Source organism: Hydra vulgaris, chromosome 15, assembly GCF_038396675.1.
Source record: "Hydra vulgaris chromosome 15, alternate assembly HydraT2T_AEP".
NCBI lineage: Eukaryota > Metazoa > Cnidaria > Hydrozoa > Anthoathecata > Hydridae > Hydra > Hydra vulgaris.
In genome coordinates, this window is record NC_088934.1 from 43,761,188 (window position 1) to 43,779,761 (window position 18,574).

At 21.3% G+C, this 18,574-nt stretch overlaps 1 protein-coding gene across 3 annotated transcripts in view; it reads right to left on the minus strand.

The window, feature by feature from the left end:
* The window catches only part of LOC100202673 (conserved oligomeric Golgi complex subunit 4), an 82,148-nt gene that overhangs the window by 54,412 nt on the left and 9,162 nt on the right, over positions 1-18,574 (minus strand). For all 3 annotated transcript variants that reach the window (XM_065819882.1, XM_065819884.1, XM_065819883.1), the window contains exons 3-7: positions 17,695-17,777; positions 17,047-17,161; positions 12,271-12,321; positions 10,543-10,593; positions 8,997-9,072 (exon numbers count right to left, since the gene is read on the minus strand). In XM_065819882.1, coding sequence (XP_065675954.1) covers positions 8,997-9,072; positions 10,543-10,593; positions 12,271-12,321; positions 17,047-17,161; positions 17,695-17,777 — 376 coding nt within the window. The remainder of the gene's footprint in view (positions 1-8,996; positions 9,073-10,542; positions 10,594-12,270; positions 12,322-17,046; positions 17,162-17,694; positions 17,778-18,574) is intronic.

Sequence of the window (18,574 nt, forward strand, 5' to 3'; positions counted from 1 at the left end):
AAAAATATAAAAACTAAGAATAAAAATGTAAAAACTAAGAATAAAAATGTAAAAACTAAGAATAAAAATGTAAAAACAAAGAATAAAAATGTAAAAACTAAGAATAAAAATGTAAAAACTAAGAATAAAAATGTAAAAACAAAGAATCAAAATGTAAAAACTAAGAATAAAAAAGTAAAAACAAAGAATAAAAATGTAAAAACAAAGATTAAAAATGTAAAAACTAAGAATAAAAATGTAAAAACAAAGAATAAAAATGTAAAAACAAAGATTAAAAATGTAAAAACTAAGAATAAAAATGTAAAAACAAAGAATAAAAATGTAAAAACAAAGAATAAAAATGTAAAAACAAAGATTAAAAATGTAAAAACTAAGAATAAAAATATAAAAACAAAGAATAAAAATGTAAAAACTAAGAATAAAAATATAAAAACTAAGAATAAAAATGTAAAAACAAAGAATAAAAATGTAAAAACAAAGAATAAAAATGTAAAAACAAAGATTAAAAATGTAAAAACTAAGAATAAAAAAGTAAAAACAAAGAATAAAAATGTAAAAACAAAGATTAAAAATGTAAAAACTAAGAATAAAAATGTAAAAACAAAGAATAAAAATGTAAAAACTAAGAATAAAAATGTAAAAACTAAGAATAAAAATGTAAAAACTAAGAATAAAAATGTAAAAACTAAGAATAAAAATATAAAAACTAAGAATAAAAATGTAAAAACAAAGAATAAAAATGTAAAAACAAAGAATAAAAATGTAAAAACAAAGAATAAAAATGTAAAAACTAAGAATAAAAATGTAAAAACAAAGAATAAAAATGTAAAAACAAAGAATAAAAATGTAAAAACAAAGATTAAAAATGTAAAAACTAAGAATAAAAATGTAAAAACAAAGAATAAAAATGTAAAAACTAAGAATAAAAATGTAAAAACTAAGAATAAAAATGTAAAAACAAAGATTAAAAATGTAAAAACTAAGAATAAAAAAGTAAAAACAAAGAATAAAAATGTAAAAACTAAGAATAAAAATATAAAAACTAAGATTAAAAATGTAAAAACAAAGAATAAAAATGTAAAAACAAAGAATAAAAATGTAAAAACAAAGAATAAAAATGTAAAAACTAAGAATAAAAATGTAAAAACAAAGAATAAAAATGTAAAAACAAAGAATAAAAATGTAAAAACTAAGAATAAAAATGTAAAAACTAAGAATAAAAATGTAAAAACAAAGATTAAAAATGTAAAAACTAAGAATAAAAAAGTAAAAACAAAGAATAAAAATGTAAAAACAAAGATTAAAAATGTAAAAACTAAGAATAAAAATGTAAAAACAAACAATAAAAATGTAAAAACAAAGAATAAAAATGTAAAAACTAAGAATAAAAATGTAAAAACAAAGAATAAAAATGTAAAAACTAAGAATAAAAATGTAAAAACTAAGAATAAAAATGTAAAAACAAAGATTAAAAATGTAAAAACTAAGAATAAAAAAGTAAAAACAAAGAATAAAAATGTAAAAACAAAGATTAAAACTGTAAAAACTAAGAATAAAAATGTAAAAACTAAGAATAAAAATGTAAAAACTAAGAATAAAAATGTAAAAACAAAGAATAAAAATGTAAAAACTAAGAATAAAAAAGTAAAAACAAAGAATAAAAATGTAAAAACAAAGAATAAAAATGTAAAAACTAAGAATAAAAATGTAAAAACAAAGAATAAAAATGTAAAAACTAAGAATAAAAAAGTAAAAACAAAGAATAAAAATGTAAAAACAAAGATTAAAAATGTAAAAACTAAGAATAAAAATGTAAAAACAAAGAATAAAAATGTAAAAACTAAGAATAAAAAAGTAAAAACAAAGAATAAAAATGTAAAAACAAAGATTAAAAATGTAAAAACTAAGAATAAAAATGTAAAAACAAAGAATAAAAATGTAAAAACTAAGAATAAAAATATAAAAACTAAGAATAAAAATGTAAAAACAAAGAATAAAAATGTAAAAACAAAGAATAAAAATGTAAAAACAAAGATTAAAAATGTAAAAACTAAGAAAAAAAAAGTAAAAACAAAGAATAAAAATGTAAAAACAAAGATTAAAAATGTAAAAACTAAGAATAAAAATGTAAAAACAAAGAATAAAAATGTAAAAACTAAGAATAAAAATGTAAAAACTAAGAATAAAAATGTAAAAACTAAGAATAAAAATGTAAAAACTAAGAATAAAAATATAAAAACTAAGAATAAAAATGTAAAAACAAAGAATAAAAATGTAAAAACAAAGATTAATAATGTAAAAACTAAGAATAAAAATGTAAAAACAAAGAATAAAAAAGTAAAAACAAAGAATAAAAATGTAAAAACTAAGAATAAAAAAGTAAAAACAAAGAATAAAAATGTAAAAACAAAGATTAAAAATGTAAAAACTAAGAATAAAAATGTAAAAACAAAGATTAATAATGTAAAAACTAAGAATAAAAATGTAAAAACAAAGAATAAAAATGTAAAAACTAAGAATAAAAATGTAAAAACTAAGAATAAAAATATAAAAACTAAGAATAAAAATGTAAAAACAAAGAATAAAAATGTAAAAACAAAGAATAAAAATATAAAAACAAAGAATAAAAATATAAAAACTAAGAATAAAAATGTAAAAACAAAGAATAAAAATGTAAAAACAAAGAATAAAAATGTAAAAACAAAGATTAAAATTGTAAAAACTAAGAATAAAAATGTAAAAACAAAGAATAAAAATGTAAAAACTAAGAATAAAAATGTAAAAACAAAGAATAAAAATGTAAAAACAAAGATTAAAAATGTAAAAACTAAGAATAAAAATGTAAAAACAAAGAATAAAAATGTAAAAACTAAGTATAATAATGTAAAAACTAAGAATAAAAATGTAAAAACTAAGAATAAAAATGTAAAAACTAAGAATAGAAATATAAAAACTAAGAATAAAAATGTAAAAACAAAGAATAAAAATGTAAAAACAAAGAATAAAAATGTAAAAACAAAGATTAAAAATGTAAAAACTAAGAATAAAAATGTAAAAACAAAGAATAAAAATGTAAAAACAAAGAATAAAAATGTAAAAACTAAGAATAAAAATATAAAAACTAAGAATAAAAATGTAAAAACAAAGAATAAAAATGTAAAAACAAAGAATAAAAATATAAAAACAAAGAATAAAAATATAAAAACTAAGAATAAAAATGTAAAAACAAAGAATAAAAATGTAAAAACAAAGAATAAAAATGTAAAAACAAAGATTAAAATTGTAAAAACTAAGAATAAAAATGTAAAAACAAAGAATAAAAATGTAAAAACTAAGAATAAAAATGTAAAAACAAAGAATAAAAATGTAAAAACAAAGATTAAAAATGTAAAAACTAAGAATAAAAATGTAAAAACAAAGAATAAAAATGTAAAAACTAAGAATAAAAATGTAAAAACTAAGAATAAAAATGTAAAAACTAAGAATAAAAATGTAAAAACTAAGAATAGAAATATAAAAACTAAGAATAAAAATGTAAAAACAAAGAATAAAAATGTAAAAACAAAGAATAAAAATGTAAAAACAAAGATTAAAAATGTAAAAACTAAGAATAAAAATGTAAAAACAAAGAATAAAAATGTAAAAACAAAGAATAAAAATGTAAAAACAAAGATTAAAAATGTAAAAACTAAGAATAAAAATGTAAAAACAAAGAATAAAAATGTAAAAACTAAGAATAAAAATGTAAAAACTAAGAATAAAAATGTAAAAACAAAGATTAAAAATGTAAAAACTAAGAATAAAAAAGTAAAAACAAAGAATAAAAATGTAAAAACTAAGAATAAAAATATAAAAACTAAGAATAAAAATGTAAAAACAAAGAATAAAAATGTAAAAACAAAGAATAAAAATGTAAAAACAAAGAATAAAAATGTAAAAACAAAGATTAAAAATGTAAAAACTAATAATAAAAATGTAAAAACAAAGAATAAAAATGTAAAAACTAAGAATAAAAATGTAAAAACTAAGAATAAAAATGTAAAAACAAAGATTAAAAATGTAAAAACTAAGAATAAAAAAGTAAAAACAAAGAATAAAAATGTAAAAACTAAGAATAAAAATATAAAAACTAAGAATAAAAATGTAAAAACAAAGAATAAAAATGTAAAAACAAAGAATAAAAATGTAAAAACAAAGAATAAAAATGTAAAAACTAAGAATAAAAATGTAAAAACAAAGAATAAAAATGTAAAAACAAAGAATAAAAATGTAAAAACTAAGAATAAAAATGTAAAAACTAAGAATAAAAATGTAAAAACAAAGATTAAAAATGTAAAAACTAAGAATAAAAAAGTAAAAACAAAGAATAAAAATGTAAAAACAAAGATTAAAAATGTAAAAACTAAGAATAAAAATGTAAAAACAAAGAATAAAAATGTAAAAACAAAGAATAAAAATGTAAAAACTAAGAATAAAAATGTAAAAACAAAGAATAAAAATGTAAAAACTAAGAATAAAAATGTAAAAACTAAGAATAAAAATGTAAAAACAAAGATTAAAAATGTAAAAACTAAGAATAAAAAAGTAAAAACAAAGAATAAAAATGTAAAAACAAAGATTAAAACTGTAAAAACAAAGAATAAAAATGTAAAAACAAAGAATAAAAATGTAAAAACAAAGAATAAAAATGTAAAAACAAAGATTAAAAATGTAAAAACTAAGAAAAAAAAAGTAAAAACAAAGAATAAAAATGTAAAAACAAAGATTAAAAATGTAAAAACTAAGAATAAAAATGTAAAAACAAAGAATAAAAATGTAAAAACTAAGAATAAAAATGTAAAAACTAAGAATAAAAATGTAAAAACTAAGAATAAAAATGTAAAAACTAAGAATAAAAATGTAAAAACTAAGAATAAAAATGTAAAAACTAAGAATAAAAATGTAAAAACTAAGAATAAAAATATAAAAACTAAGAATAAAAATGTAAAAACAAAGAATAAAAATGTAAAAACAAAGAATAAAAATGTAAAAACTAAGAATAAAAATGTAAAAACTAAGAATAAAAATGTAAAAACAAAGAATAAAAATGTAAAAACTAAGAATAAAAATGTAAAAACAAAGAATAAAAATGTAAAAACAAAGATTAATAATGTAAAAACTAAGAATAAAAATGTAAAAACAAAGAATAAAAAAGTAAAAACAAAGAATAAAAATGTAAAAACTAAGAATAAAAAAGTAAAAACAAAGAATAAAAATGTAAAAACAAAGATTAAAAATGTAAAAACTAAGAATAAAAATGTAAAAACAAAGAATAAAAATGTAAAAACTAAGAATAAAAATGTAAAAACTAAGAATAAAAATGTAAAAACTAAGAATAAAAATGTAAAAACTAAGAATAAAAATATAAAAACTAAGAATAAAAATGTAAAAACAAAGAATAAAAATGTAAAAACAAAGAATAAAAATATAAAAACAAAGAATAAAAATATAAAAACTAAGAATAAAAATGTAAAAACAAAGAATAAAAATGTAAAAACAAAGAATAAAAATGTAAAAACAAAGATTAAAAATGTAAAAACTAAGAATAAAAATGTAAAAACAAAGAATAAAAATGTAAAAACTAAGAATAAAAATGTAAAAACAAAGAATAAAAATGTAAAAACAAAGATTAAAAATGTAAAAACTAAGAATAAAAATGTAAAAACAAAGAATAAAAATGTAAAAACTAAGAATAAAAATGTAAAAACAAAGATTAAAAATGTAAAAACTAAGAATAAAAATGTAAAAACAAAGAATAAAAATGTAAAAACTAAGAATAAAAATGTAAAAACTAAGAATAAAAATGTAAAAACTAAGAATAAAAATGTATCTTTTCACATCTTTTCACACATCAAAATTTGTCTTTTATTGTTTCTCATATATTATTATTCTTTTTCTTCAAGTTCAAGTGGAAGTTCTTCAAGTTGGTTTCTTTTTCTCAAGTTGGCCTCTACCCCAAGTTGATGGAACTCGATTCTGGAAATGTCAGATCAGCTGGAGACGAACTTGCAGTAATTTACAAGATTGACTTTGATTCATCGTCCTTTAGAAATGACTTTGTGCAACTTCTTTTTCTCTTTTCCTTCAAAACATTCACACTTTGACATGGCAAACTCCTTCTTGGTTGCATGCTGGTCATTGTTGTATTTAAGTGTTTTGGTTTTTGAAGTTATCTGTTTTAGCTGCTCTTTCTATAACATTTATCTAACACGTTAAAATATATATATTATGCAGCATACGCGCATCAAGTCCCTAAACTTTTCAGCTTACTTTAACAAAATTAACATTATCAATAAAAGGTTTTTGGAGCACATCTCTAACCTGTGAACCATAGTGTAGCCACCCAAAAAAGCTATAGTGACATCTACTCTGCAACACCAGAGTTTTGAGGTGATTTTTTTAGGTACACATGTACAGTTGCTATCTTCTCCTTTCAAAACCTTACACAACATCTTATAACGACATGTGAAGAAAAAAACATATAGCTCTTCAAGGAAATTAAAAAAACTCACAGCACTTAAACACTTCTCAGCTGCAGCCACTCCCACTGAATTTTTAAAATGTCCAACACAAAATATCTAAACTGCTAGACTATACATTCCACTTAATGCTGAGGCATTACCACATGACTGCCCGCAACAATCTTTAATTTAAAAGCACAACAAAACATAAAACTGACAACAGATATTAATTTCTGATACTAAACAAACAAATAGCATTAATTACAAAAAAGGAGTATACAAAAAAAAAACTTCATCAATTGATATTTTAATGCGTGTACACAAATCAAATGTAAAAGTAGAAAAACAATGAAAAAAAAGTACTCTTCAATTTTTATTTCGAACCAAGCAGTAACTTTAATACAATAATATAAGTAGATCAAACAAACAAAAAATTCAAATCATTCCTGTGGAAATCTAATAAAATTTCGGGCTTTTGCTTTGGTGGTACCAATAAGCTCGTGCACAGAATAAGAACCAAAACTATTTGATGCTTTTTAAAATGATATTTTAATATCTTTAATGTTTCTGCAAAGTTTTTTTGTTTTTTTCATTTTACTTTTCAATAACTCAATTTTGGGCAGTTTCGAGGATTTTCTGTTTTAGGCACAAATTTCTCATTAATTTTTTTATACCATTCCATAGCTAGTTTACAATAATGACATGAAGCTAAATCAGGTCAGAACACAAGTCTGTTATCATGTGATTTAATGAAAGGTAAAAGGCATTTTTGTAAACACTCTTTAACATATATTTGACCAGACTGAGAAATATAAGGTGCTGATTTTTTTGAAACCACAACACTTTGTAAACCAAACACAAAACAAGTAATAAGATTTTAATACAACCACTGAAAAAAAAAAGGCGTACTTATTCTTTCACATTTATTTCGTGTACACGCTTTAGTCAAACTAATGACTTGAAACTTATAGTAATACTATTATATTAACATATATTATTTCATAAATGTTCAAAATGGCTTGTAGTCTTATATATTATCTTTTAGAATCTTTCCCTTTTTTTCTTTATCATATTTGATAGATCATAAAAGATGTTAATATATCAATAAGACTGAAGAAAACAATATTTATATTAATCTGTTTTCTTTCATACATTATAGCAATTCTTTTTTTATGTTTTTAATTTATTCTGTTTGTTTTTTTTTAGTTTTTTAAGTATAAATAATTATTTATTAAAAAAGTAGCTAGATTTCAAATATTATTTATAAACATAGGCTTAAAAACATAAAACGTTTTCACTATTGTATGTGAGCCCCCTTATATATAGCAGCCCTGGGCTTGGCCCAAAATACCTAACAGTAAATCCAGCACTGATGAGACAGCTCTAAAAATGCAATGATTATTGTAAAGCTAGTGATAAGCTTGAGCAATGTTGAGGGTATTGAAGGTGTGAGAGTGAGAAATAATTTGGGGTGGTTTGAAAATGTAGCATATATAAATGCAAATAATCAGACGTCGGCGCATAAAAAAAAAGCTGCTTTAAAAGAAAAGGACAGAAGTTATAAAAGTATAAAAATTTGGTCTTCGTTGCCTAAATTGCAAACTAGAGTTATATTTGCTTTGTGTAGAAAATTTAAAACAAATGTTTTTAATAAAAAGATTGATAAAATCACAGAAACCAAAAAAACAGGAACTAAAAAAGCAATCAAGGGGCAAAATAAGTGATTGCAAATCCCAAATTACATTGGGCCAAAGCCACTTAGCAATTTTGAAAGTATTTGAAGCAATCACTAATATTTATATTCTTGGGCAAAACCTTTTATGATGAAGGTTTAATAATGTTTTAAGACAATGTTGATACAAAATAACCTGGTCAGGCGAGTATTACCTTAAGTTATTTGTCTGAACAAACAAAAATTAACACGTGCACTTTTTAGACCACAAGTATCACCAAAAAAAAAGTGATACTCGTGGCTTCTTTTTTAAGTTTGTTTATTTGTTTGTATATGCTTTTGAAGTTGATTAAAGTAGTAACTTTTATTTATAGCAAATTTTTTTCACTTTTATTTCTATTTTTTTAAATTTTGGCTAACAATAAGTACATTTATCCAATATTTGTATTACCTGGATTAATATCTGTTTCATACATTTAAAATTTTATATATTTATTTCATAATATTATTTAAAACATAATAGCTATGAAAGTCTTATGAAGAAACTTTTTATTATTTTTGTTCCTATAAATTTGTTGTTTTTTCTGCAAAAAGTTTTGCCATCTGGTAAACTTTCATTTGCCCCTTGCTATTATATATGATGTTGCTCAGGTTTAATTCAATATTGTTCATTTCAATATTATTATTATCTATAAGTTTGTGAACTTTCAAAAAGTTAATAATATAAAATAAACAAGTTTTTAAACCTGAATATGTGAAATATATTCAGGTTTACATATTCATAATTAATATGTGAAATCTAACCAAAACCAAAAGTTTATTACCTTCAGTATCAGCTGGTAGTATTTCACGCAGAGCTCGCTCATCCAAACTTAAGTACCTGTGAATAAATGCAGCAGCCTGACACACAAAAAAATGAATGAGTTTATGCATTAAAAAAAATTAGAAAAAGTTTAAAAAATGAACAGGGAGCATATAGAAATGTAATTCAAACCACCCACATTTAAAAATAGTGATATCAAAATATTGAGATTAAAATATGCTCTATTTGCCATAAGAGTAATATGTTATTTTAATATATATATATATATATATATATATATATATATATATATATATATATATATATATATATATATATATATAAATATATATATATATATATATATATATATATATAATATATATATATATATATATATATATATATATAAACATATATATATATATAAATATATATATATATATAAATATATATATATATATATAAATATATATATATATATAAATATATATATATATATATATATATATATATATATATATATATATATATATATACGAGATTTCGCTGCGTAGCGAAAACGCGTAACGCATTTTTAAGTAACTCAACTCAGCAAATATATTTTGCATCGTTAGAAGTTATATTGCATCACTAGCGTCTTTTCAAGTACCGCATTGTAATAAAAGTTACTTTATTAACGCGTTAAAAATCATACAAACAGTTTGTTTTTTTCTCACTATAACAAAAGTTACAAATAAAATCTAAGTTCTTATTTAAAAAATCATTTTTATTATTTTTTTCAAACATGAACTAAATTTTATTTTGAAAAAAAATAATTTTTTTCATGAAACATAAAATGTTTGTTTTTTTTTCTTATGATTTTACAGTTGGTTTTTGGTTATTTTATTAACTGTTAATAAATTTTTTCTTATTTAATTTGTGAACTCTTTTTAATAATGTTTTTAATAAAGAGTTTTTTTTTTGTTATTTATCAGTTACCGATAACATATTCATGATCATAATTTATTTTCATAAATTAAACGAACGTCTTTAAAACTTTATGTTATTGAATTAACAATAAACAAAATATCTTATTAATAAAATATTTACATCAAAATAAATCGTGCATTTTTTAAACAAAAAAAATTATAAAACAAACTGTTTCTTTAACAAAAAATCTATTAGTTTACAATTGCGGTTAAAAGCTTTTACTTAAAACTTTATTTCTTCAGAATAAATGTTACGTTACGTCACGTTAACAACAATCAAAAAATAATTTAAATATTCTAAAAGATATAAGTTTTTGCGTAGCGCAAAACTGCTGAACGCGTAGGCAAATCGCCTTTTCGCAAGCAAAATGCGAGCTGCGTAACGCTTCTTAACAAGGCCTGATATATATATATATATATATATATATATATATATATATATATATATATATATATATATATATATATATATATATATATATATATATATATATATATATATATTGGAAAATATATCATAAATAATAAAAAAATCTATTGAAAATATTGATATATATTTTTAATTCTATACTTAAAAAAAAAGCTAATTATTCAAACCTGCTCATATTCTTCATTCTTGAATGAGTGTTTAACACCTTCAACACATGACTATGTAAATAAAAAAGAATGTTTAACACCTATAACACAGGAACATGTAAATAAAAAAGAGTGTTTAAGACCTTCAACACATGACTATGTAAATAAATTTGATCTTATACTTCAATTACAAATATTTTAATATTTAAATCATATGTAATTATTAGTTAAAACCTATGATTTTTGGTGTCCAGTAGCTCTAAAAAAATCAACAGATTTATGGACTACTTTGAAAATAAAAGAAGACATGGATACAAATATAACCTATATATATATGTATATATATATTTACATATATATATATATATATATATATATATATATATATATATATATATATATATATATATATATATACATATATATACATATATATATCCCCTACCTTTTCAAGCCAACCCAATTTTTTTTTTTATATAATTTCAATTCACCTCCCCAAAGCCATTATTAGTTGTGGTCACAACCCTCTCTCAACTCTATAGCTCCAAAACGAACCTTTTCAAAAAAAAGCCACTGTGCAGAGAAACAAGTTAAGTGCTGTACTACCAGAGAAGCGGTGGGGATCAAACTCGAAACTTCTTGCTTATGAGGCAAGCCCTCTACCACTGCACCACTACCGCATATAATCAACAAAATGCCTTTTTCTGTACAAAAAATTACTCAAAATCAAAAAATAAGATAAAATCTTCAGAAAAACAGGTTTTCACTGATATCTTTTGAAATATTTTGTTATATTTTTGTAGTTCTGTTGGTTTATTACAAAAGATTTTTTCAAAAAAGTGTTTTTAAAATTTTACGAAAAGGTTTTCAATGATTTCTTTTGGAATCTGTTGTTATATTTTTGTAGACTCTGTTGGTTTATTACAGAAAAAGGTATTTGTTGGCAAGTTTTATGTTGCTAAACAAAAGCTGTTACACTATAAATGAGCTCATGCATTCTACATTATATATTCTAAATTTGTAAACAAAAACCTCACCCATTTCACCATGAGAAAAATTTTTTTTTCTTAAAACGAATTAATTGCAACTTAAAAACACCAAATATGCAAAAAAAAGCTATTCCTAATTGCCATCATCATCAGAATAATAATGTCCCCCACCCCAATTCCTAGCAACAAAAAAAAAGAAGAAATAATAATAACAATAGCAGAAAAAAACGTTTTTAAGTTCTCAATCTCAGATGTTTTAAATAAGAAAACATATTTTACCAAAAATTTTCAAGACTATTTTGCAATGATCATCTAAAAATACATTACAATGGTAAACTTATGTCATAAAGGGCCTGAAGAAAAACCCTATCATAAGACCCCATGTTAGTTTTTTTCATGATCCTAACATCATCTGCAATCAATTACAGTCAACATCTAAAACTTCACTTACACTTTTATAAAAGCAATTTTTTAAATTAAAGTAAATAGGATATTTAAAGATAGAAAAACAAATTTTATTAGAGTTAATCAATTTTTAAAAATATTTTTTAAACTGCTATGTCTTAAATGAACTAAATAACAGCACAATATTGCTCAATATTGCTATCAAAACAGCACAATAACAAATAATAAATTTATCTAAGAGTATTCAAAAATATTTTTAATAATATAACTATTATTAAAAAAAAATAATTTCTGATTTTTAAAAAAAAAACTTTTAGCGTGAAGAAGCTTCTTAAAAGTATAACGTAATTGCTACCTTTAAATCCAATATATCATCAACTCTTTTAATGGCATCTTGAATGCATCCCTAATAAGAGAAAAAAAATATTTAAAAATAAAAATTTAAAAAACAAAATGTTTATTTAATTAAAAAAATTAATTCCAGAATCTTTTAATTAACAACATTTTTGGAATTCCTAGATGCAAGAGTCTGGGTAAGCAAGTAGAGGATACAACTTTATGATTAAATTTTCAGATTAGATCTGTAGAGACCTGAGACTTATCTTCCCTGATCTCTACAAAACAAGACTTACTTACCCTGATCTCTACAAAACAAGACTTACCCTGATCTCTACAAAACAAGACTTACTTATCCTGATTTCTACAAAACAAACTTGAAGGTTTAGCATTTATTAATTGTTTATTATAACTTTTTATAGTTTATTTTGTATACTATTTTGTTTATTTACTCTAATATTTACAAAATTTTATAACAGAAAAAGTAATGATAAAAAGAATGTTATGCTAACTTTGGTATCAATCTTGTTATGAATGTAAAATGTGTAAATTTGTTATCAAGCTTCTTATGAATGTAAAATGTGTAATTTTAGTATTATGGCTAGTTATGGATGTAAAGTGTGTAATCCTTAAGCGTAATATGATTTGAAACATAAAATTATTTTTATTTGCTTTTATATTTCTGGAGACTTATACTTTTTATTTGTTCTTATACTTCTGGACTTGGATACCATACAATCCATTAACTACTTAAACCTGATGTTAAAATTAAAAACTTTTCACCTAAAAATTATTTTGAGACATTGCAAAAGCTGTATATTCATCATATATATTTTATATAGGCTACCTTATTTATAACATGCAATTAAAATTGCATTTTTCAAGTGATAAAATTACATTAAAACAAAACTTAAGTTATTTTTAAATTTAAATTATTAAGTTGGTTAATAGTAACTGGTTGTTAATTTAAAAATAAAATGGATGTTAAAATAATTTAAAAATTCTTAAATTTCATTTAAGCAACAAAAATTTAAAACAATTGATAACTACATAAAATTACTTATAATTGCATAGATTGCCAGTTGTTGCTGTAGCAACAACTGAATAAGTATTATGTGTTGCTAAGATGATAAATTGAAATTTTTTAAAATATTTTTTTATGTTTCATGTATTAACTTCATATTAAAACACGAATCTAAAAATTTTTGTTTAAAAAGGTTAGCTTTTTTAAATTTCTTAAACTTTTTTTTTTTTTAATTTTATTCAAACTTATTCTATTTTTAAACAATGTGTATATTTTATGTAATAGTAATTCAAACTTTATTAACAATGGCTTTTGTTTATTAAAACAATAATTTCTTCATTTATTAAACCACCTAAAAGATATCTTTAGACTCAACAGAATATTACAAAATTAGAGATGTCAATGCATAATGCTTTTAAAAAAAGGTCTGTAGTATGCTTGTTTACAAATTCATTAAATAATGTTTTTACCTTTTTCTATTTAATAAACAAGTCTTCTAGAGATGCAAACATAGTGCACTCCTGGTAAAAATGGGTTTAGCACTGTAAAAAATTCAATGGCTTATGAACATATAAAAATGTTTTAATACTATAGTTGGCTTATTCAGCACTTATTCAAAGAAGATTGCATATTCAATGCATTGTATTATGTGTTACTAGGATTACAAATGTTAATAACAGTACTAATAATATATATAAAAAGTATAACTATAATGAATAGTAAAATTTATCTTGAGTATAACAAATTTGAACAAAATATGTTTATAATTACAATAACGATAAAACCATTTTTACAATTTTGTTATCGAAACTAATGATAATTTTTTCCTCTCAAAGCTTGTAATTAAAATTCTATCAAAATCAACCACATCCAACCTTATCTAAGAATAATGAATCTCCAAAACCAAACATTGTTAAGGTTACTCTCTAAAGCAAATCAGACAGATATTGTTTTGAAAAAATGCAGTTACCATAAACCAGCTTTATTCAAAGATATTTTTCATGTGAAAAAAACTTCTCTTATGTCAATGAACACTTAATTGCATAAAAGTGATACCAAACAGTCATGATAAAATTATAAATCATATTAAATAATGTTATATTAATTAATGTTATATTAATTAGCTGGTAGTGAACATCTAAAATCTTAAATTTTTTAACCACAACATCTAATATAATTGAACATATTCTTGCAATTATATTTTATATACAAAGGTAACAAAAGTTCATTAAATAGCCAAAAAAACTTTACTTCCTGCATAAGAAACAGATGATTCCTTCCTGTACAAGTAACAGGTGATACAAGCAACAGATGCTGGAGACCACACTGCAGATGGCTAGAGACCACAACATATCATTAAAAGTATTTTTCAAAATCAAACAATGTATTCTTGGATTTGCAAAAATAATCAGCCTAATCAACTACATTATTATTACTAATACACATACCTGAGATCAACCTACTTCCTTGGTTATAATCCTAGTTTGCAAAGTGACTTTCAAGCTGTAAACATAATTCATATTTAACAATAACTCCACTGGATGAAAAGATGTATTATCAAGAGTGATAAAAAGTGTTCTAATCCTCTTTTCAATCTATAAACTAGATATAATCTATCAACAGACATAAACAATTACCTCTTAAAAAGTATTATAGACATTAAACGTCCCAAATACATCAAGTATGTAAGTTAAATACTTAGTAAAAACTCTTTCCTTAGAAACAGAAAGTCTTCAACAAAAATTATATTGATAATTAAAATCTAAAGCAAAGTTAAATATAAAATTAAATCTAATTAAAGCAAATTAAAATCTAAAGCAAAGCCAAATGCAAACTTATTGTCTGAGGTGCAAGCCAGTCATAACATTAAAACTAATTAAAATTTATTAGGCAGTATTAAAAGTTATACTTTAATGTTTTGTGTCACTCCTTTGATCAGGCATCTGTTAGAGTGTCACCTTAACAGTCATTTCCTAATTTATCTAGTTATTGTATTAATAATGCTATTATTATATTTATTTATTATATTTATATTACTAATATTATTTTTATATTATACTTATTTTTAATGTAATGATTGTGAAGAAAAAAAAATCTCCTGTTATTGATTTCATAGAACAAAAATATCTTGTGAAAAATTTTTAATAATTTGTGAAGGATATTTAAAAGCATTTTACACCAGCATAGAAACAAATTCTTAAGAAGAAGTAAATAAAATCTGGTCTGAGATAAAAACAAAGTGTAAAACATCAAAGTTAAATATAAAAGTAAAATAATAATAAAACAATACTGATATAAATTGAACTCCAAAAAAAGGTGTTTTCTAATTGGACAAAACTGCCAAACAATAACACACAAAAAAGGCTTGTGGCCAATTCTAAAACTACTTTTGATCATGTTACCAGAGGGGCATAGGGTATAAATGTTGAAGTGACTTCAACATTTATAACAATTATAGAGATTGAAAAAAAATTAAAAAAAAATAATGATCAAAAAAACAAAAATTTAAAATGATTGCAAAAAAAAATTTTTTAAATAACTACAAAAAATAAAAATTTAAATGATTACAAAAATTTTAATGGTTTAAAATTTTTTTATCAAAAGACCATTAGGTCCAAAAGACCTAATGGTCATTTAATAATTAATACAATTATCAAAAGACCTGTTAAAAATTCTGTTTTGATAATAGAAGATAATAAAAGATTGAATATACAGGGTGCGTGCAAAAGTATAACTAAAAAAATTATCCCTATTATCTGTTTTCTTTCAATATATATTGTGATTTTAGTATTCTTTTGTATTCCTTTGTATTCTTTTAGTATTATTTTGTTTTAAATTAAAGTGTAATTTGTTGCTTGTCTTGTACAGGAACTTTTGCTGTTTTTGCTGTTTATGTCTTTGTGCGGGAACTTTTTTTTTGACATCTGCAAACAAACCAGCTTGACAAAGTTTGGCTTCTATACAACTTTAGTGACAACAAATATTGCATCAAGATCATGCTCTTTGAAATAAGTGTTGGTTTATACTAACTGCATTTTTCATATCTTGTATTATATAACTCTTTTCATATCATATGACTCACCAGCAGTTATAATCATAACTGAAATCAAAATCCATTAAATCATTTAATGAAAAATGATTTAATGGAGTTTGCCAAAAAGTGTTACATACTACTTTAAAATTAAAAAGCAAGAAGTTAAACATTTTGGAATCTAAACAAACTGAAGCTAAAAAATTGTGATTGCAGACAAGAATATAAAAAATATCAGAGCATCTACTTTCTTTTTGTGTGTAGATAATATTGACAGAACAGTTTTTTACATAAATTTAAAAGCAATATTTCTTATAGTTGTTTATAAACAATCAAATTTCTAAATCTGATCACCTCTCTCAATAGAAAAACAAAATTTTCTGCTTGTCATAAAGTAATCAAATAAAGAAATACTTACAAAAGCAGCTAGTTGGACAGGCTGCATTTATAAATGTGCCTAAAAGAGCTTTAGGATTTCTTGCTAATAAAAAGGTTTTATTAAACTCTCGTAAAGGTGTTTTAAACCTATAAAATATTGTTAAACTATCTTCTTTTAATAAAAACCTAAACCCAGACAGGCACATTAAGAATTCACAATCCCATCATCTTAAAGTAAAAACTTGATTCAAAAACTACCAGTTCAAAGAATTGCCTAATTTTAGTTAAAAATAAATTATCGTAAAACTTGGGTAATGTAAACTTGAATGTAAAATAACGATTAAATATAAAAAAAGTGTTACCTTAGCAAAGTCCAATAGTCGAACTTTACTGCTAACATTTTCAGCCAACAACGATGTCTTGGAGATAATATTACTTAAATTATTTCCATCCAAAGATAAAATATCCAACGAAGATCTAAAATTGAAGATCTAAAATTGAAGATCTTACAATTATTTTTACAAAAATTATAATAAATTATATCATAACTATATAATCATAATAAATCTTTTTCAGAAACTTTAAAATTAGTGATTAAGTATTTCCAGATTTGGTTTTGACGGAAAATTTCTTTTGAACTGAAACTAAAATTTAGGTTTCAATACTATTTATAAAGTTTGTCTGAACCAAAAAACAATAAACAAAAAATTTTTAATAAAATTATTTAATAAATTTTAATTTGATTATTTTATATTCATTTTTAAATTTTTTTTTTTTTTTTTTTTTTTTGAATTTTGAATTTAAACTGTTCTCAAATTATTTAATTTTTAATTTACCTTGTTTGTAGATCATTTTCAAAATATTAAAACTGCAAATAATCAAACTGTTGCAGCACAAATTTCTGAATTTTGCTAATAACAATGTTTTTGTTGACAAAAAAACACTATTTTTATTATACAAATTTTTTATAATGTTTATTTTATTATGTTTTTAAAGATTTAAAACCTTACACAAGTTTCGGTACAGATTCTAACTGTATTAAAAGCTGATCATGTTCCTTTATGACGCCTTCTAATTCTTTCTCAACTTCATTCTGTAATAACAAACACAACTTAAACCATAAATTAAAAAATAAAAATTGAAAACAAAAACAAACATAACAATAAACATGACAGTAAATATTTAAAAACAAAGTCAGTCATAAAAGAAAAAACAGTCAATAAATAAAAAATAAAAATGATAATAACAATATAACAACACACATAAAAAAAGTAGTATGCGTGTTAAAGTTTCAACTGTTAAAAAAAAAACTATGAAACCAAGTTTCATAGTTTTGTTTCATTGCATCAAAACCAACCTTAGTTGGTTTTGATGCAATGAAAACTGATTTTTGATTGCATCAAAACTGTTAAAAAAAACTATGAAACCAAGTTTCGAGGTTATGTTTCATTGCATCAAAACCAACTAAGATTGGTTTTGATGCAATGAAACATAACCTTGTTTATTTAAAATATTTATAAAAAACTAAAAACTAAAATATAAAATCATAACATGTTGTCAAATATAAAATACTGTTAACTAATGATAAAAGTTGTTTCTAATTGTTAATTAATGCTGAAGGTGCCACCAGACGAATTACACAGAAAAAATATATTGTAATTTTTAAAGATTAACAAGGTTTTTTAATTTGTTTTTTTTCCAAAAAAAGTTTTCTCAAACACTGTAACATGACAAAATGAAAACAAACATAACAACATAAAAATAAAACTAATAAAAAATTACATGAAAAACAAACACAAATGCCAGACAATAATGTCTGTATATAATAATGTTACAACATGACAATAAACATTATCTCCTCTCAACTCATTTAAACCTTAATTTTTTTGC